Raw genomic sequence first — 22,471 nt, 5'->3', positions numbered from 1 at the left:
TCTGGTATTTTCTGCTTTTTTAATTTATCATTTCCTCCATTTAGAATCACCTCAACAAACAAAGAAATTTGAAGCTTTTTCAGATAAAGGGGGGGTTAGAGGAGGGGTGGTTGGCCAGCGTGGGTGTGATGCCTAAATGGCGACGATGGCTGATGACTCAGGTGATGTGTCATACTCTATGCTATAAAAGGGAACTTTTACATTTGTCCACACAAACACAATCACTCACACGTACTGTACTCACACTGGACTCAGAGGAAGGTTTGTTTACTACGGCAGGAGCAGAAACATGAAATGTAAGTTGGTCTAAGTTACTTTTTAAAGAAAGAGGGGGAGGTGTGAGTGACTGTGAGTGTGAGAGTGAATGTTTGTGTGAAGAAGGGGGGCTTTGCAGCACGTGGTCTCCTACTTTTACTTTTAGCCTAAAGGAAGTGGAGAGGGAGAGGCAATGAATGGATGGATGAATGATTAAATCCCAAGCAGTCTGTGGCTGAAACTAAACTCAAAGTGATATTTGAAGTGCTTAAATGTTTAATTTGAACTCTAGAAATCAGCCACTGTTTAGTTTCAGGTTGGGCTGTGATTGGCTGGTGCTGTGTGTGTGTCAGTGTGCATGTCTTTGTGTCTTAGGGGTTTCCCGGGTTGTTCGAGCTGGTTAAAAAGTAGATCCTTAGATAAAAAACAGGTACTCACAGATAAATGTGAAAAGTAAAGTTGCTTAAGTACACAAGGACTTTAAGCTGAATGGGCTTAGGGTATTAAAAGTGTTGTAGAAAGTAGCATTTGTTTGGCCAACCTACTCTTTAATGCTGACACATGAATTTCCAGGCAGCATTTCACTGTAACTGCTCTGTAATGTAACTGCTCAAGGTGGAAGAGAAACACTCTAAGTAATAACTATATCGCTCAGATAATGAAGTAGTCGCATAAGCTTGTATAAAATGTAACTACTCAGGTAAAGTAGAGGTATTTAAAATAGTACTGCATGAATGTGTTTAGTTAGTTTTTACTATTGAAATGCTCAGTTATAAAACTGTGCTGTGTAGGATCAAAGTGAAGTAAAATAACTTCACATTATGGTGCTGTTTTAATGTTTTACAGAGGCAATCATCATGTCAACACAGTGTATGAAAGTCATAAATTGTTGTTGTTGCTTAGCTGAGAGATTTGGCAACACTACACGTGGACTTCCTAGTTTCTGACAGCAACAGAAATGAATGGCTGTGTAACTGGCGCACATATTTATGAATGAAAAGGAAGCTGTGGTCACTGGGCAGTGAAGGTGGGCTCTGTGGTTTTCCTTTGTAGTCAGCAGAAAAAACAAAAAACGTTTTGACAGTTTTACTGACATGAAAACACCAGTTTTCCTTTGCTTTCACGCAGTCGTCTGGAGGTAATCAGTCACAGTGACAGGAGGAAAAATAACAGAATAAATCAAGTTGCTACTTTAGTTGTGTGGTCATCTCAGGTTTTATAACATTTAATAGCTGGAGTAGTTTTAAAGAACTGAGCCTGTGTTAACTGTATTCTCTTTATCTGTGCTTTGGGAATGATATTTCCTTGATGCTCATCCAATCAGTTTGGTATTGTATGACACTCTTACTAAGTCAAAAACTACTGGATCATCAACGAACTGTGAAAACATGATGACTAGTAACAAAAACAGGAGCCATGAGGCACCCAGAGTCTGTTTATCCAAAAGTTGTGAAAGCTACGAGTCAGGTCATCAGACAGTGATGTCATCATTGCACATCACCAGCATTTACTGTAATGTAATTTGCAGACTCACTATAAGGGGCCTGAACCCTGATTCTGCTGTGGAGTGAGTCAGCTCATATACCAGCTTGCCCAAGTGGACAAAAATGGTACTGCAACTCATCCACTCCAATTTTTTTTAAACCTCAATATAAACAACCTCAATATTCAGATTATGCGAATCATTATTACTGCAGTGGTTTTATCCATTATGGTCCAAAGCTTCTTGGGAGATTTCAAGCTTGGCTATGATTTTTTTTTTTTTTTTTTTATGATGTTGTAGTGAGTATGAGTCATTTTAAGGAATAGGTTTCCCCTTGTTATGCTACATAAATGGATTAGCTGTATGGGGCAGAGCAACGATTAATTCCAGTGAAGTCTGTATATAGCTACATACTGGAGTGATGTCACCCTGTCTCCAGTGAACCTAAGAAAACAGGATGCTGCAGGAATTGAAACTGCACACAGTCATGCTCTGCAATTTGAAAAACAAAGTAAAATAAATGTTTGGCTAATTTAATATTATTAAGAATTGTTAATTAAATCAATGCCACTTATATTTAAGAATCTTTTTCTTCCCCCATTTAGCTGATTTTTATAGCATGAAAATCAGCAATATTTTGACATTTACATGCTTTTGTTCATGTCAGGTTTGGATAGATTCAACAATTTAGTGCTGCAAGAACCTCACAAGTTATATATATGGGACCAATCAGCCACAATGACATGGCACATCTGTTAGGCCAGCAGAGTGGCATTTTCAGCACACTTCCTGTTGCATTTCTCTGTAACAGTAATTTGAAACTGGGCTTGCGTAAATTTCTATAGAACTATTGTACTTTCCAGGATGCTAGCGCGTAATCCCACCAGCAGGACTCATGCCCTCCTTCTCTTGTTTTTTTTCTGTTCTTTGGCTTTTCTTGAGTCAAACAATTTCTTTCTTCTAGTTTCAACTCTGTATTTGTAGCTCTGTAAAATTGTACCTATAAAAAGAAGTTTAGGCAAACAGACGCTGAAGTTCAAATCCCGAATGATCCAGAGTGACTGAACTTACACCTCACTTTGTAAGTGCAACTTTCACACTCTTGTAACTCTACTCCAGGTCTCCACCTCCACTCCCTAAAGGGAAGTATGTGGCTTTTAAATAGTAAACACTTTTGGATTGTTATAGTGTAAAGCTTTTTAGAGGAGTTAAACAGCACAGTCAGGTTATAATTTTATAGGGTTTGTCACCTTAGGGTGCCACCTTTTAGACTACATAATCATTTGATTCACTGTTAATATAAAATTATATATTTATGTTTATCTGAAGTATCCAAAGTGTTTTTTATTTTAGTTTTGGTAGAAAAACATATAAACACGTTCTTAGTGCTGTCACTCTGCTCCTGAAACAACCTGTTTGAAAGCCAAACCTCACACTTCAGTTATTACAAAGTTACCATTTTCTTGTTTATTTGATGGTTTTGGAGAAAGATGACAGAGCTCCTCCCGCCACTCAGGCTTTACACTTTATTCACTGGACGGTCTTCAAAGTAAAAGAAGAGCAAATAAGAAGAAATAAGGCACTCACTGTGTCAGAGAGAAAACACAGGAAACTCCAGTGTTTGTTTGTCTGACTCAGCAAGAAAGAGCACACGAACCCGATCGGAAACGGTGGAAGCTTGTGATTATGTGAGAGCTTGCATGTGCGTGTGTTGATGTTTCGTGCGTGGGTAAACGAGTGCTGATGAAATGACCTGTTAAACACATTAAAGGTGGCCCATTCACTCTGCTTCTTAAGCAACTTTGTTCTGTGCCGTTATGCTGTCACAGCTGTTTACTCTGCCAAATACATGACTGTACGCAGCACTGCTGGAGGATGTTTTTCTTAGTGTGACAGTTGGGTTTTGCTGATGGCTTTTTCAGTAATTTTCCAATAACTAAATGAAGCATTTTGAGCCCTTCACTAACTGAAAATCATTTTAACATGAAGCCTGCTGTTGCATGTGCAAAAGCCACAGTTGCACTCATTCAGTGCTTGTACTTTTGTTATTAACTATTTCGTGTTTGAATCTTGTTCAACACTGAATCCAAAAACTACACTGTTCTTACAATCAAGCCACGAGGTTTTGTGCTATCGGGAAAATTGAGGATAAGTGAAGAGCAGACAGCAATATATTTGTCTGGCGGTCGATGTCTGACTCATATCAGAGTATTAAATTGTTCTCTGATGCAGTATTTTAGCTCTGTAATAAGATCCAGACATGAATGCTGATGGCGGAAAAATATTGTTTCCCAGCTCTTCTTGACCCCCTGTGCATTTAATACTAAACACTCATAACAAGAACAAACAGATGAAGAGTGAAAGAGCAAAACTCTTTATATTGAGATTTTTAAGAAGAAAAGAAAGTTATTGACTTGTTGGATGAAGAAGGTGTGTCGTGGTGGTGGTGGGGGGTGGTGGGGACATTTTTTTAAAGCCTAAATTCATCAATTTCAGTTACATTAATTAACAAACAGCTCTATTGTTTGTTAATTAATAGTCACATTGTGAATGTAAAAGTACATTTCACCAGATGCGTTGATTTAACAGCCATCTTTTGTTTCAGCATTATGACACTGGTGCCCTCAGTGACTCAGCTTCCATCCATCCATTAGTAAACACTTATTTGGATCATGGGAGGTCTGCGTATTATCTAAGCTTTCTTTAGCTAAAACACTGAGTACACCCTGAACATGTTCCCAGTCCAACAAAGGGCCATATGGATGCCATCTTGGTGAATTTAATTTGGACTAAGACCAAGTGCTATCTAAACAAATAGGGAGAGGCATGATTTTGCTTTCACTGGTCAGTAAGACATAAAAGTATACTACAAGTTCATTATGAAATTTTTAGTTTTTTAGCAAATGAACACTGTTTTGTTCCACAGGCTAAACTCACAAGACAATCATAACTCCATTAACCTACTTCGAGTTGTAGCTCAGGAGGCAGAGCAGGTCATCTATTAATCAGAAGGTTGTTAGTGGTTTGATCCCTAGCTGCTCCAGTCTGCATGCGAAATTATCCTTGGGCAAGATGCTGAAGTTGCTCTCCAATGCATTTATTGGAGGGTGAATGTTAAATAGAGTGCATTCAGACCTAGAAAAAAGCCCCAAATTATCATATAGCATTGGTGGGTTTAGTAACTAAAAAGTGGAGGATAAAATTCACATTGTAATGACATTACCGTAACATTTATAAAGTCACAGCTTTATACTTCTGTCTGGCTGCTGACCTTCTGCTTTCCTGCTGTTTCCTGATCAGCCAAAGTCACGAGATGAAATCTGACTTCCAAAGAATAATGTCTGACCAAAGGTCACCAGCAAATTAGATCAAGGTTGAAAGTTATCTTCCAGCGACAGCAGCTAGAATAAAGCTAATATATAGAAATATAGAAAGAAAAACTATAGAAGCAAAAATGGAAGAAATAAAACCTAAAATATAGGGAAGACAATAAGTAGAAACATTTAATAAATTTTCACCTTTACTGAACTGTGTAAAATAATTTAAATATTCAAGTCGTTTTCATTTTAAATGGATAAAACATCACGAAAACTTCACTTTGTTTTCTTAGGTAAACAATTTCACCCTTTTTACCTCATTGTTGACCTCTTTAGCCCATAAAGTATACTGCCCCGAGTGCCTGAGTGGCAGTAAAAGTGCTTAAAGTGCTCCGACACTCATAACAAAGTGGATGTTTTCCCTCTAAAAAGCGCAGCCCGGGGCATCTGCCCGGTGATGTCACCGCCAAGAGATTAATCTGAGTCAGACTTCTGCGCCAGCTCCCTTCTCCTTTTCCAACAAGAGGCCCAGAGCAGGCTGGGAAAAAAAAGCCCACAGCATACCTCTCATTCCTTATCCCTGATCTAACACTAACGGACAGTTCATTTCTTTGTTACTCTGCATAATGGGATTTCTGAAGTTACAAAGACCTGCAGACATGAACTAATCTTGATTTTGGTGTTACTCCTTTCAGTTATGATGAAAAGAAGTTTATGAAATAGAGACAAAACAAACTACAGAAGACTCATTGCAATTATTCATTCTCAAACAGATAACATCAGGGTGGTTCTTCTTTCCAGGGATTAACTAAGCACAGTAGGAGGTATTCAGTCACGGAGGTCCAGTCCATCAGACTTAATTTTTTTTTATTGTTCATACGTAAACATTAAATGGGATGGCCATAAAATATAAACACTGTGCTGCTTCTAGTAACATATCTAAAGTGCCCCTCAGCTTTATAGTTTAGTTTGGTGTTCTTGATTAATTGCCTGTTGTTTTACAGCCCTCAACCCTTGCTTCATTAACCTAAATGCGGCAGCAGGAGGTAGCTGTGACTCATGAAAGGTGTTTGAATAGAGTTTACATAGTTAAGCATTTAGCAGCCAAAGAGACAGATAATTTCCCCAGAAACCAGTGGAGACCAAAACCAGAGCTACAACAAGGTACTGATGGAAAATGGCAAATCTGGCATTAATGTGTCATTAGGCAACTGCCAAATTCAGCAAAACAACTTTGTATGATAGTAAAAAGGCAAACTCATAGTTTCTGTTTCCAAAGTGGTCAGTGTAGCAACTATTCTGAAGCCATGCAGCCTAAAATAAGAGACTGTGGTACTAGATACAAAGTATTATTCGCTGTGAGTTAAGTAGAATGTTTTTTAACAGTCTTATAGACAAAGCAGCTATAGTCGTCTTGCTTTTTGTATTGGGTTTATGTCCGTATGGGCTAATCAGTGGTTGCTGCTATAACTTTGTTGAGGTTCGCTACATTTGCATTCTCTACATTTAACCTGAAAGCATAATATCAGCAAGTATGAGCTAAAAATGTCGTTTTAAGGTACTCATCCATTCATTTTTGACTGCTTCAAAAAGAATTGCAGGGAAAAGACAGCGACCATTTGAAGCCATTTGAGGCTCCAGTTTGTGCTGATGTTGTTCCCTGGTGACACTTCTGAGATGTGATTTACCTGAAACAGCGTCTGAAATTTAAAAAAAATGAAAAGACTTTATGCAGGTCAAATAAAAACAGTGTTATGAAAAATGTCAGCTAACCTGTTAACATGCTGCTTGTGTTTCTGGGAAACACCGGCTATCACTTTGCAGAAAATTTTCTCCTTCCTTCTGTCACACACCCACACTCCTTCAGTACTAAATGCTAACAGTGACCTGCTTTAGTGTCTAAACCACCATCCATGCTTGTTTTATCTCGTATCTGATCTCCTGCTCTTATCTGATTTCTTTGAATTACTGTTTATGTCTGGATCTGATATCTGAGGGTGTGAGGTTTTTTTTTTGGTTTTTTTTGTTTGTTCGTTCGTTAGATCCGATCTCCAACAAACGCTTTGGTGTTAATGCTAGCATGTACCTACAGTCGCATCAGATTGATGGCGTAATAGTTCCTAACTGCCGTGACAAATACAGCTGCCTCAGGATTAATCTTGTGGGTCATGTGGTCCAGATTTAGGCTGGAAATGAAAACAAGTTTCCATGTAGCTCTGTGGTTTTTCTATCTGATTCAGAAGCAGCACGTCTGGGTCGCACAGAGGGGAAGAGGTTGAGTTGTGATACTTTCTGCTGCAACGTGAATGCAGCCCAGTAGCCACCTGTTATGAGTGTGTGTGTGTGTGTGTGTGTGTGTGTGTGTGTGTGTGTGTGTGTGTGTGTGTGTGTGTGTGTGTGTGTGTGTGTGTGTGTGTGTGTGTGTGCAGCTGGGAGCAGCATCAGCTGAATGTTACTCAGCTCGATCCTTTGCTTTGAATAAATGTGGAGCTGGTGTTTTTATGTGGCTGATTGTGTTTTGATGAGGCGAAAGACCACAGAACCTAATGAAATACACAAGATTGTAACTTATTATTTTGATCCTTTTTTCTTGTCTTTGCAGTTTTCCATGACACCACCTCTTTTCTTCTCTACCTGGTAATACTGGCTGAGCTATTTGTCCATTCGTCGTCCCGTCCCACCCCTTGTCCGTACAGCGTGTTTGAACCAATGATTCATCAGTTGGACAAGATCATCACCTCCTCCAAAAAACTCCATGGTTTGGTAAGGTTTAACTTTACACTTCCTGTTCCAGATCCATGTTGGCTTTTCTGTCATAGAACCATTTTTTTTGTTTCAAAACTTGTTGTTATTAGGTCAAAATAAATCAGATCTTTCCTCACTGACCGAAAACTGGACTCCAACTAAGAAATAGAAAAATTTGAGGCGTAATTAAAAATAAGCACGATACACTCGAGCACAAACTTTGTAGGAGTGTTACTGCAAAAGGCTTGTAAAATGTCTCGGTAAATGAGAGAATTGGTTGTGCGCTTTTTAATAAAGCAAGTGAAAAATGAGTCATTTAAAGAACATAGTAAATCACCAAAAGTGAAAGTGCATAACTGTGAACTGAAAGCTTGAAAAATGTCTTATCTGATTCAAGTGAGCATTCTAGTTTATGTTTAACAATTAAAAATCCTATATAATAAGTATTATAAGAAAATGTGGTTATGTTTTAAACCTCCGTTTTCGCTATATTTTAACAGCCAGAAGCCGAGCTTGTGACCTTCATGGACATAGAACACAAACTGGACAGTCTTCCTGTAATAAAACACACTGCTGCCCATCTCAACTCGTTGAAGGTAATCATCCAGTTTCTCCTATCAGTGATTTAAACGGTCGAAATGCACTCTAAATGCTATCAAAGTTTAAAAGATATTCACTTAATTTGTCGCCTTAACATCTCTGCAGGTTAACGAGTCTCTCTCTCAGCTCTACGTGTACGTCGAGTCCTTCAGGCTGCACACCAAGTGGTTGAAAACTGCACAAGTAAATGTCAGTGTGCCCTTTCAGGCAGCTGAGGGCGCCAGCAACCACCTCGAGCAATTGTCCAATCTCACTAAAAAATTTCTAGAAAAGGTGAGAGCAACAGTATGGCTTGAATTTACTGAGTCTGCTTGTTTTTAGAAAGAAAATCCACTGAAAATGACACACAAGAGATTTCTTACACTTTAATTTAATATTAACTTTAACTGAAAACTGATACTGTTGATATTAGAGCAAAAAGTAAATTAAAGAATATGGCTACAAAATGTAAAAGATAGTGTTTGACATAACAATGTAAAACTTTAACTTTGACTCACATTCATCTTTTGATTTTTTTGTTTTTTTGTGTTGTTTTTGACCACGTAGTCATTACATAATTTAATCACCACCTGGGTTAAAAAAATAAAGGAATAAAGACTAAATTCTTAAACTCTTTTTTCCTGTCTCTCAAAGAAAGCAATGACCAAAATATAGATTAACAAAAGGAAACAAACAAATTAAGAACAGACCTGACATTTAATCATTCAACTCCACAGCTAAATGTATTGATTCCCATTAAAACTCATCCAGAGAGTGAAGAGAAAACAATCAGTTTTTGTGCTTTCTCTGATTCAACCAATGACTTTGGTTTCTTTTTCTTTCCATCTTCAGATCGGTGAACAAGTTCCTCAGACGGCGTCTCCCTCCCTCCCGGTCGTCTCCACAGCCTTCGAGGCTCTCAGGTTCTCTGTAGAGATCTCAGACCGGCTACAAGTCTTCTGTCACTGGTCAAAAAGAATCTTACGGCAACTCCAGAGACGATCCCCCTGTCCAAAACATTAAACTCAAGCCTCCAAGACAAAACTAGTGATGTCTTCCTACATAACCACTGTCACGTTTTATGATTTTCCCTTCAGCATTTGAGCTGGACTAAAAAATATTGAATATTTGATGTCATATCATGTCATGACAGGATATGATATTTAATTTTCCATTACTCTGAAATTTCTCATATTTGATTGAGGTCCATGATACAGAACTTTGAGTTAAACGTCTCAACAGTGATAGGGTAATAGATGTTGATGTCTCCCTTAAGATGAACGGTCTGACGTCTTGTCTGTATTTTGTTTATTTGTTTAAAATTCAGTTACTTCACTTTAGTTTATTTTTAACAAATGCCTTTAAAACTGCAACTCCCAGCTGGACTAAACTTTGTGTTTTGTGCTAATAAGTCAGTTTTAGCCTGCTAACATGCTAATCTGAGACAGTGAACATTGAATATCTGCTAGCACCAGAATGTACTGTCATTGTTATTGTGAGCATTCTTAAATAGCTACTGTAGTCCAAGTACAGCCTTACGAAGCTACTAGCATGTCAGAAGTGGTGAGTAGAGAGTAGAGCTACAGAAAAGTTCAAAAAATGCAAGATCAAGGTTTCAGCATTTTTAAAATGAGAGAAATCTTACTGGATTATTGGGATTTTCTTTATGCTGCCTGTCATTAAGACCTATTTTGAGAAAAGGAAACGGAATGTACTGTACGTTAATGTAATTTGCTATTTATAAGACGTGTATGTCACAGTTTACGTGTCGCCTTTGAAAATGTATTGTATTAATGCACTGTGCTAAGGTACTGTCACCCGTGACCTTTACTCCCTCTCAGACTGTTTACACTCACAGTGCCTGCAGTTCGTGTTTTTTATTGTTATTTTCGGTACATAATTAGGTTACTATTTATAAGCTTTTATATTATGTATTTGTATATCAGTTTAGCTGCAGATGCAGGCATCTGCAGCTAAACATTTTTCTATGTCAAAGTATTTTGTAATATTTAATAATAATATCTATTATCATTCTATAAACCATCATATTGCTATTTATATATTTGTATGTCTTGTTTTACAGTCATTAATAAAACTGCCTTAGAAACTGATGTAAGGGCTCAGTGTGATACTTTTGGGGTTTAGGGACACAAGAATAAGTGTGTGTGTGTGTGTGTGTGTGTGTGTGTGTGTGTGTGTGTGTGTGTGTGTGTGTTTGTTTTTTGAATATAATTACATTAAAGAGATTTTTGATTATTTACTTTAACATTTGCTCCTCACTTGTTAGAAAAACCTCAGCACTGGTGTTTTTTATAGTTTTGATCATCACAATCTCCTGTGTTGAGTTCAGTATATTTTTGAGTGCATGATGCAGGAAACAGAAGTACAAACATAATGGGAGAGTTGGTTACTGATTGTGCAAACCAAACACAAAATCCAAAATTGTTGAGTCCATGAAGGCATGATGAACAAACCACCAGGGAACCCAAAGATCCAAAAAGGAACGTGAAACCGGAAACACAGAGATGACATTTTTATATTTTGGCTGCTTTGACACAGTAATTTCCCAACCTTTGAGTAAGATAAAGCATATTTCTATTTTAACTGAGACCATAAACTCATTAGGAAATCTTCACTGAGTTGTAAGTCAAAAGTAATTTCCAAACCCTTGAAGTTGCTTTTGATGTCATGGGAGTCGCCCCCTGCTGGCTATTAGAAAAAATGCAGGGCACTTCAGCATTGACTTCCCTTTTTAGTTTATACATATATATATATATATATATATATATATATATATATATATATATATATATATATATATATATATATATATATATATCTGCTGAATCCCAAAAAGGAACATGGTTTTATACAACTTTTCCCCTTAAAGCTGAATAAATACTCCTAGCTTCTTGAGTAGAAAACACAAACATGCCACACATGTCAGTGGAATGCTAAAACTTTTAAATAGCAGGGGTAAAAGAGCCCACACAAGTCCAGGTGACACATGAGGGGAATGTACCGACTGCCACTGTTCAGCTGCGACCTGTAACCCTGAACTGAAGTGACACCGTGTTGCTTGCATAATGAGGATTGCATATGAGCGTGTTGACATTTAGGCACAGACAGATGATCTCACTCACAGACAGACTTTCACTGTAACTAATATGAGGCCTCCAGAGGAACACTGCAGTTGTCCAGTATGTGTGGACTGTGGTGGCTGGTAGCAGCTGAGAGCAGGATCAGTGAAATCACAAGGGGTCCGGGTGTTACAGGAGAATCCTTTCACTGGATATAGAGCTAGAGAGGGTTGAAGAAAGGCGTGACTATATGTGTATGATGTGTGCTAATGGGTTGACTTAGTGACCAACGGAGCAACAAGGGACCAGCAGAGGAGGGAATAACCAAAACAACAATATGCTGACTAAAAATAGTTTTTGTTTTATTGGTACCATTAAAAAATATGACACCAATGTTCAGTTTGGTTCAGTTCCTCATAGATTACTATGAGCTGATAAAATGCTCTTCATCTCGGTGCCAGAGGACACTTCACTGGTGTTTACAAGTCAATGTTCAGAGCAGCTGTTGAATATTTAAAATGACAGAGAAAAAAGAAAAAGAGGAAAGGAACATAAAAGACATGCTGATCATGCTACAGATTAGAAACAGGCTGAATAAAGATTCTTCAGCTTTTTTTGAATGACACTTGTTGATTTAAAATCACAAAGCCAAATATTTGGGTCATTACAGGAATGTAGTCTCATATGTTCCATGTCCTCTGCTTCACCACATCTGCACAAGAAGAGTAGACCACAGTTACGTGTGGGAGCTGAAAACAACTCAATACATTACTGTAAGTGCAATAAATGCTTCCCAGTGAGTGCTGAACCTAACATGACTGCATGAGGAAAAGAATCCAACTGTCGGCTACATTTTCCTTTGAGAGCAACAGATTTTTGTGGGGGTTTGTACTTTCTCCTTCCATGCTCTTCCAAGCTAGTGTTCCTTTTTGAAAGTATGCAGGTCTACCATTGTTAGGTGGCACTGAGGTGTGGTGTAGAAAGCATTGAAAAACACACCACTCAAGCTTTGGCATTCAAAATAAATATCAGATCTCAGATATTTGCATTCCAATCACAGCAGTAATAAATTTTATCAAACTGGGTGCCATATTAAGTGAGATTTATTCTTTGACTTGATCACCTATCCATTTTCTTAACCATTTATCCAGCTATCCAGGACTATATCATGGATCCAGACTAATTCCATTGTCCTTTGCTGCAGCTGTCTATTGTCAAACCACCAACATTTATTCTTTAGCAGACAACAAAAGCCATTTAAGATGTGTCATACTTTCTACAAATTTCTGGGGTTTTTTTTACTTTATTTTTATGACAATGTGCACTAAAGATTATTTCATAGAGAGTCATGTTTTTAGCAGTCGTCAGTGCCACTTGTGGAATTTTAAGTCAATTTTGAAATTACAGTCACAATTGTAAAATGTGTGAAATGTTCAACAGAGATAACTGGTGCAAAACACAGGTCAACTGAACTCAAAACCCAAATAATGACAGGTTGGAGGTAACATACGGTCTTCTACACACACAAACATGTGTGGATCCGCCTTTCACTGCAATAAGAGAGGACACGAGGAGGAGGGGAGGTGAGGACAGAACACTTTGGGATAAAGGTTGTAGCAGCAGCAGCAGCCACGAAAGCCTCTCGCAATCCAGTCGAAGGGTTTTCCTGACTGAGTGCAGACTACAACCAAACTCTGCCGGCTGCGACAATTCTGCATTTTGGTGCGGTGGGTGGAAAGAAGACTCGGTGTGGAGGCTCTACCAGCTGGTGCACCTGCTAAATGAAGAGGAGAACGTAGCTTTGGATCACCGACTTTGAACTGAACAACTGCAGCAACATGACGGTAAGTCAGAGGTGGAGAAGTATCCTGTGTAACAAGGACAGTTATTCTCGAAGGAGATATTTTAATTATTGATTTGTCCTAACCTGGACCAATCAAACCCAAATTACCTCTGGAACTGGATACAATGCACACTGCACTCACAGTGTATGTGCATTAATATGTCGACCCATCAAACTTGGCCCAATTACAGTTGAGAATTTTAAAGAAAATATATTTAATTACTAAGAATTTGGAACCATTAGAAATTCATTAGGACCATGTAAACTATAAAAAGTGATGGTATGGTAATGGCCACATCATGTATTTAGTATGGCTCATTTCAGCATCAGCTGTTTACAGTGATTGTTTTACACATGTTTTCTATTATTTGTAAATGTTGCTCTACATGTGAATCATAAACCCAAATGGCTTAATTACTAAATTAGTGCAAAATATGATTTTGGGCAGAGGGATGAGTACAACAACCACACCCATCATTCGCAGCAATGCCTTTTATGGCAAACATGGTCAAAAACTGGCCAGTTCTTAACAGTTAAATCGTCTGGTGGTCAGTAAAAATATAACGTGCATTTGGACAAACAGTACTTTGTAATTGATGTAAATATTTTGTATTACCACACAAATGCTACAAATCTTGGTACCCTAAGTAGCTTATAGGCTTAGTTTCTTCAAGATTGAAGCAGTAATCTACGAGTTTGGGAACAGACATAGAGATATACATATACTACACTCATTAAAGTATTTCAGACTCTATGCATCCTTTGTATGTTATTAATCTTCATGGTGTAAGATCTAACACGTGTCAGTCTCTGGTTTTGCTAAGGTGAAGAAACACACAGACACATTAAAAGGCACAGAAAGAACATCTTATCATCATAGGTGCTTTGTGGTCCCCAGAGATCCATTTTCATATAGAGGACATCACCAGGTCATTTATCTCTGAGACACACACATCAGTTACTACTGGTCCAGCTTTGTGTTTGTCTCAGCCCGGCATCCCACTGAGGGCTGCTGGAGTTGTTCTGGTCAGGCTGAAACTGATCCTGACTTCATCTTACATCTTTCTGACCTCTGAGGCCGTCGGCTATGCTGCTCTTTAAACACCGTCTTAACTGCCTCTTTGCATTTAGTCTCACTAATGGAAAACTTTGGATTTTTCCCTGTTATCTGAGCAGGAATCTTCTACATGATCCCTGCTCTTCAGTTAAACCATGCACCTTCATATTTAGAGATAAAAGAAGCATATTAAAATGTATACTGTGTGTTTTAACACTTATTATTAGACCCACAATAACGAAGATGTTATATTTTTAAAAAGTCACAAACAATTTACTCCCTCATTTACTGATCCTGTTTCTGTTGCCAAAGTGCTTCCTCACAGGGTGTCTTGTCTGATTATTGGGGTTTTCTCTGTGTTTTTGTCTTTACCTTACAATATAAAGCACCTTGAGGTAACTGTTGTTGTAATTTGGACTATATAAATCAAATTTAATTAAATTGTTTATCTAACAAATTACATATAAACTGCTGCAAAGGATCAAATGGTCCTGCCATTTATCTCTGATAGTTTAGTAATCTGGGCATTACACAGATGCTCAGAGGGTTAGAGTTCAGTTTCCACCCAAACCACCCAGTGGAGGAGGATTAGAGAGCATAAAATGACACCCACTGATGTTGCAACAGTTTTTATTATTATTATTATTATTATTATTATTGATAGCTATCAAAAAGCATGGGATAAATATTTGTTGCATTTATTTTAGGAAGGCACATTTTGCCAAAGTTATAATCTTCATTTCTTTAAAATGGAAACTTAATGCAAAAACTTAATTTGGTGCAAATGATTAAAAATAAGGTGCATTTATTCCCAGCTAACTGCTAATGTAATGTAACTCTTTCTCGGGGCCCTTTTATGAAATTAAAGACAAATAAGAGTAAAATTCCCAAATTTTATGGGTAGAAAAATTTTAGGTAGATCCGAGTCATTCTCTTAGTGTGAACAAAGCCTCAGTGAAGGGTTCACAGCACATTGACGGCTCTGAGCTGTTCACTGATGAGCTGTAATGAGAGGCTCCCTGTCTGGATGCGTACGGTGACAGTTAATCCAAACTAACCCAGGCCCGAGGGTGCCAGCTGTAGTGGAAACATCACCAGACAAAACAAAACACTGCTGCGTGTGTGACTATGTGGGGGGATTTAACGAGGCTATTAACAGACATGTTTATACCCGGGAACGAGTATTGCAAGCATCACCATGACGACGATCATCCCTGCAATGGTGGTGTTACATTCCAAAGAGCTGCGAGGGATTCAGTTCAGAAGAGAGATATTTTAGGAAGTCAGTAGTATGATATCAATAAATAGTGTGGAGTCATTCCACCATCATCTGCTTACATGAAATATAAGAAACCTGCTTATTCAGCCTGCTTTTACACAGGGACACTACTTACCTAGAAATCTTATTATGCAGATTTCTCACATTCCCACCCATTAAGCTTTGTATCAACAAAGCCAAAGACATTATACAAGTAGGAGACATGACACTCATGAATAGAGATCTATGAGAGGAAACAATCCCTGCTCCCTAAGGACCCACAACCTGTTAAACAGGAACCATATTAGCCAATCGTGTTGTTACACTGACACCTGTACACAGTGGAGGTTCATAGTCAGAGTATAGGAGTACAAACACAAAAAGATATTTTTAGCTTTCTTTAGTCAACAAACTTTTTTTTTCATTGGATTTGACCAGTCAGTCTGTACTGGTTTAATGTTTTGTTATCTCACCCCCCCTATTCAATTAGATGTGGGCTTTAAATTAACCACCAACACTCAATTGCAAGACTAATATAAAATGTTATCACTATGCGGGTTTCTAAGCAACCACATAATCAGGTACTCCTGAAACCTACTGAGCACTTACCCAACCTACTTTGTTGCGGTAAAGATCTTTTAATAGATTTAAGAGATTACCTGTTGATTTCTTATTGACTGATACAAATTAATAAAGGTCATGTTGTTTTCGGCTTGTCACATAGGTTTTAGACAATTTTTAGACACTTTTATACAGACTTTTGAGTGGAAGTTTTAAAAGAAAACTGCCATCCTGTCGTGAGTGATTATGGTGAGTCAGATCTAAGAAAGCTGCTTGGGATAGCCAAAGGTCTTACTGAATATATGCCCCCCCCCCCCCCAAAAAAAAAAAAAAAAAAAAAAACCAAAAAACAAAGAAACCACTGGAAGAGCATTGGTGTAATTACAGTACTTTGTGTTTATTTGTCCAGGCTGCCGCAAAACTTTTGGATGAGATGTGTCATCTGACGGCTCAGTCTCTGAACTCAATGGACACATCAGAGCACTTCAAGGTCCTGAAGCTGCTGGGTGAAGGCTCATATGGAAAGGTTATGCTGGCTGTACACAGAAAGAGAGGTGAGGAGCTAAACAAACACATTATGGCTTCAAGATCCCCTAAAAACACACCTACATCAGTACAGTATCTTTGGATCTTTCAGGTACTCCGATGGCTCTGAAGTTCTTCCCTCGTGACTCTACTTCTCTGTTCTCTTTCCTGAGGGAGTATAACCTCTCCCTGTCATTCTGTACACACCCATCCCTGACCAGAGCTCTGGGAATAGCCTATTCCACACCATCACACTACATCTTTGCTCAGCAAGCCAGCCTCTTCGGTGATCTGTACGAAGTCATCATACCTGAGGTATAAAGATTTTAACAAAGGACTTATGATTCCTGAACAATTTAACTCACACTGTATTTATGTTTTGGAAGATAATTTGTTTTGTTAGACGTTGAAATAATTATTTTATATTTCTATCTTCTTCTTCTCCATTTGTTCTGTAGCTTGGTATGGAGGAGGACTGCTGTCAGCGGGTGGTGTCTCAACTGTGTGGTGCACTTTCCCACCTGCACTCTCTTGGTTTTGTCCACAGAGATCTCAAACCAGAAAACGTCTTCCTTTGTGACTCTGCCTGCCGCTGGGTCAAACTGGGAGACTTTGGCATGGTCAGTATGAAGGACAAAACTAACATAAATAACAATAGCATCTAGCTGGCAGGTCTATTAACAAGCTGTTCGCTAAGATATGATGCAGAAGAAAACCAAGTAAAAGCAGCCGCCTATGGCTCAGATGTGTTCTGCACAAGACTTATGGCATATTTCATCTAATTTATCCATATTTGCATCCACTATCAGTCTAAATGTGGCAAATCAATATTTACCCAGGTAAAGTCCAGGGGAACCAGGATCCCAGAAGTCTGGTACAGTTCTCCTTACTGCACCCCCGAGGCTGAGGTTGCTCGAGGAAACAATGACAGCAGCAATATAACTGATGGAAATGATGGCATCAAGGATGGTGAAGAGAAGAAGAAAAAGAGAGTTTGGGTTTCCGTGGAGCCAAGTACAGACAGCTGGGCACTGGGCATCCTGACATATGCCATGCTTACCGGCAGCCACCCCTGGGCTGAAACAGCCAGCGACTGCCACTCATACCTGAAATATCAAGAGTGGTTTGAAAGAAGTAAAAGCCCCAACGATGAACTGGACGTATGGGCTGAGCCACAAACAGAGAGCCCGCAGGATCTGGATGAGGCTGGACTGGAAAAGAAGAAGCACATTCCCAAAGCTCCCCAGTTTGCATGTTTCACCCATTTGGCCTGTTCCTTTTTCCAGTCACTCCTCAACCCACGGCCACAGCTACGTAGGCAACCTGATGAGGCTTTGAGTTACCTGGGAGGAGACTGGATGATGGAGAAAGAGAGGGTGAGGCTGGAGAAGGCGCGTAAGAAGAGTAGAGGGAAAGGAGGGATCAGAAACATGAAAGAGATGGAGGGGAGAGGAGAGCGTTAAGTTAACAAAGTCTACCAAAACTAAGCTGAAAGAGACAAATGTCTTTCTATGCTCTTTTCTGTCTTCACTTTAACCTTACAAAAGCCTCACACTCCTGGAGTTCTCTTCCTGTTAAAAGGAGTTCTTCCTCCCTACTCTCACCAAGTGCTGACTGATAGGGGATCATTGGGGTTCTCCCTCTGATACCATGGAGGCTTCACCGTAATCACAAAGCACCTTGAGACAACTTTTGTTGTGACTGCCCACATTAAAAAATGAACTGAATAGAAATTACATTTGAAAGTTGAGCACATACGATTTATGTTATTCACAAGTTAATTTTGTAACTTTACATCACTGCTTTTTAAATTCTTTCTGTTTTTCTGTTGCATAGATTAACACAAAAAAATACTACACTATGGCCAATGCTGAGGTAAGCTTCTATTACATTTAACTGCGAGCCATCAGGTTGTGTAAGGGAAAGGAAGCAGGTGGTCGATGTGTTAGAAGAAAAAAAAAATCACCTCCCACATGTTTAACCTCTAAACGTTAAGAAAACAACTTTGGAAAAATTCCCCTTGTTAAAACAAAACTCCATGGTTTATGGGGAATTTGCTTTCTGGGAAACTGTCGGTTAGTGAGGAAGTCTAACAGCTGCTTGATTCACATCAAATAAATGAAAAATATTTACTTTAACCAACATTTTAAATGACCAGTGTAGAAACAGCTGTAGGCATCAAGATTATTTGCATTAACTGGTGTGTAACTAGTCTGTTTAGTGTGTAATGATCACATAACTTCTGCAAAGCACTGCATCTATATTTGACTCTAGATTTCAGAGAGTATAATACGTCATAGCAGGCTATGAACTGTAAATAGACCGCAGCAGAGCCAAGTCATAAACACCTCTGAGGTCCACTTTAGACCACGGAGGGGGTTTTGACTGTTTGGTTTTGGGCTTTAAAAAACAGTTTTCTGAAAGTAATAATATATATTAACACTTTAATAGCACTTTTATACCCTAAAATGCTTACAAAGTTTAGCTAATGTAACTCATTATTATTGTTATTATCTATCACTAAGCTCTTGGCAGCTCATGTGTAGCATTTTATGCGCAACCAAAAGACTAATTTTGTATTGTAAAACATTATAAAATATAAAAATTATTATACATAATAATGATAACAGTGCAATATCTTACTGAGACTGTGTAAATACTTCTGTAGCTGTATAATGATATATTGTTTATAAAGTAAAATTATTTTTATATATATGACCATTTTATTTGAATATAAGTTGTTTTACAATTATATGCATTTTTTGAGGATTTTAAACATGCTGACCTAACATGTATGCACTGATTGGATCATATCTCAGTAATGTTCTAGTAAGATTATATACCACACATGCACGCACTCACAGACAAGGATCCGCTGGAAAGCTTCCCAATGTGTTTGCAAAAATAGGGCCCTGGTTGTAAATGTGTCGTTACAACCTTTCAGCACTGAGTATGTGCCGCGGCCCACAGTTCTGACCCCTCAGCACCACATTGCAGCCGGATCGCACACGGTCATACTTTCTCCTGCAATTGCAATCAGCTGGACTTTTAACACAGAGGTCAGTTTCACCACAGACACAGTGAACTTCACCAAACATGGACTGACAACTGAGACAGACAAATAATGACTGAAACACACACAACTCTTACTCAAACACACACATAGGGCACAAAGGAGACCCAGTGAAAATAAAACATGACAAAAATATATAGCTGGTCATTTGTGAGTACCAAAGGTCTATGAACCTCAAGAATTGGCAGCTGAAGTCTTTCAGGTGTTTTCAGTCCATGAAAGGTGTGAACTGATGCTCCTATTTTATCTGAAGAGCAGTGGGATCCATCAGAGTCTGACTCCATTACTGAGGACCACCGAAAGAGAGTTATTGTTGCTCATCACACTACACTACACAGTCTGACAGATTATTTACAAACACAAGAAAACACTTTTAACCATCAAATGAGCGATTAAACAACAAATATCCCTCTGAGAGTAAGGCGTGTATTAGGAAATCATAAAAGTCAAAAAGGTAGTAAAGGGGGCAACTTTAGGGAAAGGGAAAATCCTCTCATGTCTGCTAATGTTCATGTTAATGAGGAATAATGTACAGCTGGTCTAAATCTGTAGTTTGCTAAATATAACCTGGACCTGCCAAACATCTGTTTGAACAATGTTTCAGATGAGACTAAAATAGAACTTTTGGCATTGAATGTAAATTGTTTGGAGATGAGAAACCATTGCATTCCTGCATAATGGTGTCTTTTTTTGGGTCTGTTTAGCTACACTGGGGTCAGGACGACTCACCGTCTTTGATGGAGCAATGCATTCTTGAATAATACTTCAAAGGAAAATGTTAGGATATCTTTCTGTGAACCGAACAACGAGAGACAGCAAGAAATTTAGCTTAAGCACACAGCTTCTGCTACTTAAGAATGGATGGTGATATTTTTGAATGACCAGGTTTAAGTGTTGACCTTAATCCACCAAAAATGTTGTGGAAGGATTTGATTGGAGCAGCTTATGTGAGGAAATCCACCAACACCGCAGAGCTGAAGCTCCTGAGCAGCTAAAATTCCTCATTTATTGGAATAATGAAGGTTCTGCTGCACAGGCACTGAAAGCATCATACCTGTATATTTGTTTTTCACTTCACAGATATGTTTTACCAGCTAAGTATAATATCACTGTGGTTTTGGTACATCTTTGGAACATTTGGCTAATGTTTTGGTTTATATTTACAATTAAATTCACCTGCATGATGCTGTTTCAGATACAGGAGGAGATGATATGTAACACAAAAATACAATACCATTACCAAAACTGTTTTATCTGCAAAGTTGCACATAATAAAAATAAACTGGATACATTATTTCGGTTTCACCATCTGCACACTTTGAGAGTCCAACTTAAAATCACAATTTCTCCACTAACAGATACTTTTCTATCATTTTCATAGTTGGAACTGAATGCTACAGGCTTATATATGCTCGCTGAAACTTCTAGTGTCAATTTCTCTGGCTCAGAAGGTGACAAAGCCAGCTACTGTATCTTTGACACATCTGTGGAAAAGTGAAAGTCAGCAGCTTTCAGAGTGTCAGAGGAGAGGGAGAGTGGGAGGTGTGGCTGACCGCAGAATGCCGAACTGCTGCCAGGCGTAATAAAAACCTGCAGTCGTAAATGACAAGCAGAGGTGAAATCAAAAACAAGACAAGGTTCTTTTTGTACCTTTCACTCTCTTTGAGAATATAAGATGCACTCGCATGAAAGTAAGTTTGCTTTTGGCCCACAGCTTTGCTATGGAAGCCCAGAGTTTCCATGGAAAAGCTTGAGGAGGCAGCTGTGCTATTAAATGGAAAATACAGTTTTAACCAGACATAGGTTTACCAAACTTTCTGGTTATCTGTCATCTTTATGATGTTATGTTTAACAACACAAAATTCAATAAAGAAGAATTTTTGTGCGGCTTTTTTACATTTTACTTGGCGTCTTGTGCACCACACTGTGATGAGCTCATCGCTGTCATCTGTGGCTGGAAGCCAGAGACCCCACTGGTGATTGGTTAGAATGCAGTTTTAGAGGAAACAGATGCACAGATGACATTGATGCTTTATCTGAAGTGTTTCCAAACTGCACTCTTTAACCACCTACACCACCAACCACAACTCTGCCCTTTTAGGACTGGAAACAACTTCAAGGCTAATTGGTTCTCATCTATAGTTAAAAGAGCAGCTGCTTCCACAATGGAGTTTATTGTAGAAATAATATATAGTTCTTCGAGTGCCCCCTACAGAGCCCTCAGTAGCAAATCTACACAGCACACACAGCCATGATCGTGTTTCACCTGATGATACCTTGTAAATGTATTTTTAGTCGTGATCATATCTTTAATTCAGTTGAGAGTTTGCTCGTCAAATCTTTTCCCCATCAGTTGGATAAACTAAAGCGCACATGGCCATGAGGCTAAAACTACAGCTGGATGGTTTCTCTCATTCCTGAAAAGCTGAGATTCTAAAGTCGTGAACTGTGTGAACAAACTTACAGGTGCAAATATTTCTTCATTTATACAAAGACATCACTAGCATGAAAATCATCCAGCTAAGTTGCTGGTTCAGGTTTCTCTGAAAATGTCAAATCAAAAAGGTCACTAATCTTTTAACCTTTGACCTTTAAGCTCTGACCCCAGCAATACCTGAATCACCCTAACATCCAGTTTCATGTAGATTAAATCAAGAAGCATAGTTAAATGAAGAGATCATCTGCAAGGAGCAGC

At 38.5% G+C, this 22,471-nt stretch overlaps 2 protein-coding genes across 2 annotated transcripts; both read left to right on the top strand.

The window, feature by feature from the left end:
- The first annotated feature begins 230 nt into the window (after nt 1-230).
- On the top strand, nt 231-10,479 carry il11b (interleukin 11b). The gene is made up of 5 exons (XM_085446046.1): nt 231-296; nt 7,658-7,818; nt 8,301-8,396; nt 8,506-8,673; nt 9,232-10,479. The coding sequence occupies exons 1-5, from the start codon at nt 290-292 to the stop codon at nt 9,400-9,402; spliced, it is 603 nt and encodes a 200-aa protein (XP_085302172.1). The 5' UTR covers nt 231-289; the 3' UTR covers nt 9,403-10,479.
- A 2,578-nt stretch (nt 10,480-13,057) lies between these two features.
- Nucleotides 13,058-21,659, top strand: LOC146682485 (serine/threonine-protein kinase SBK2). Its single transcript, XM_085446423.1, has 5 exons — nt 13,058-13,303; nt 16,588-16,732; nt 16,816-17,018; nt 17,162-17,323; nt 17,543-21,659. Exons 1-5 carry the CDS (start codon nt 13,298-13,300, stop codon nt 18,164-18,166), a joined length of 1,140 nt encoding a protein of 379 aa, XP_085302549.1. The 5' UTR covers nt 13,058-13,297; the 3' UTR covers nt 18,167-21,659.
- The last annotated feature ends 812 nt before the right edge of the window (nt 21,660-22,471 follow it).

The sequence above is a fragment of the Copadichromis virginalis genome, linkage group LG22 (assembly GCF_057382275.1).
Source record: "Copadichromis virginalis isolate Kocher_CV1m ecotype Utaka linkage group LG22, C_Virginalis_male_GT1.1, whole genome shotgun sequence".
NCBI lineage: Eukaryota > Metazoa > Chordata > Actinopteri > Cichliformes > Cichlidae > Copadichromis > Copadichromis virginalis.
The sequence above is the reverse complement of the archived record's forward strand: the minus strand, read 5'-3'. Positions and strand labels throughout refer to the sequence as shown.

Excerpts from the sequence above, each read along its gene's own strand:
- LOC146682485 (XM_085446423.1), top strand. Across the intron at positions 16,733-16,815 it reads GGCTGTACACAGAAAGAGAG|GTACTCCGATGGCTCTGAAG; the intron begins GTGAGGAGCTAA and ends TGGATCTTTCAG. Across the intron at positions 17,019-17,161 it reads ACGAAGTCATCATACCTGAG|CTTGGTATGGAGGAGGACTG; the intron begins GTATAAAGATTT and ends TTTGTTCTGTAG.
- il11b (XM_085446046.1), top strand. Across the intron at positions 8,397-8,505 it reads CCCATCTCAACTCGTTGAAG|GTTAACGAGTCTCTCTCTCA; the intron begins GTAATCATCCAG and ends ACATCTCTGCAG. Across the intron at positions 8,674-9,231 it reads CTAAAAAATTTCTAGAAAAG|ATCGGTGAACAAGTTCCTCA; the intron begins GTGAGAGCAACA and ends TTCCATCTTCAG.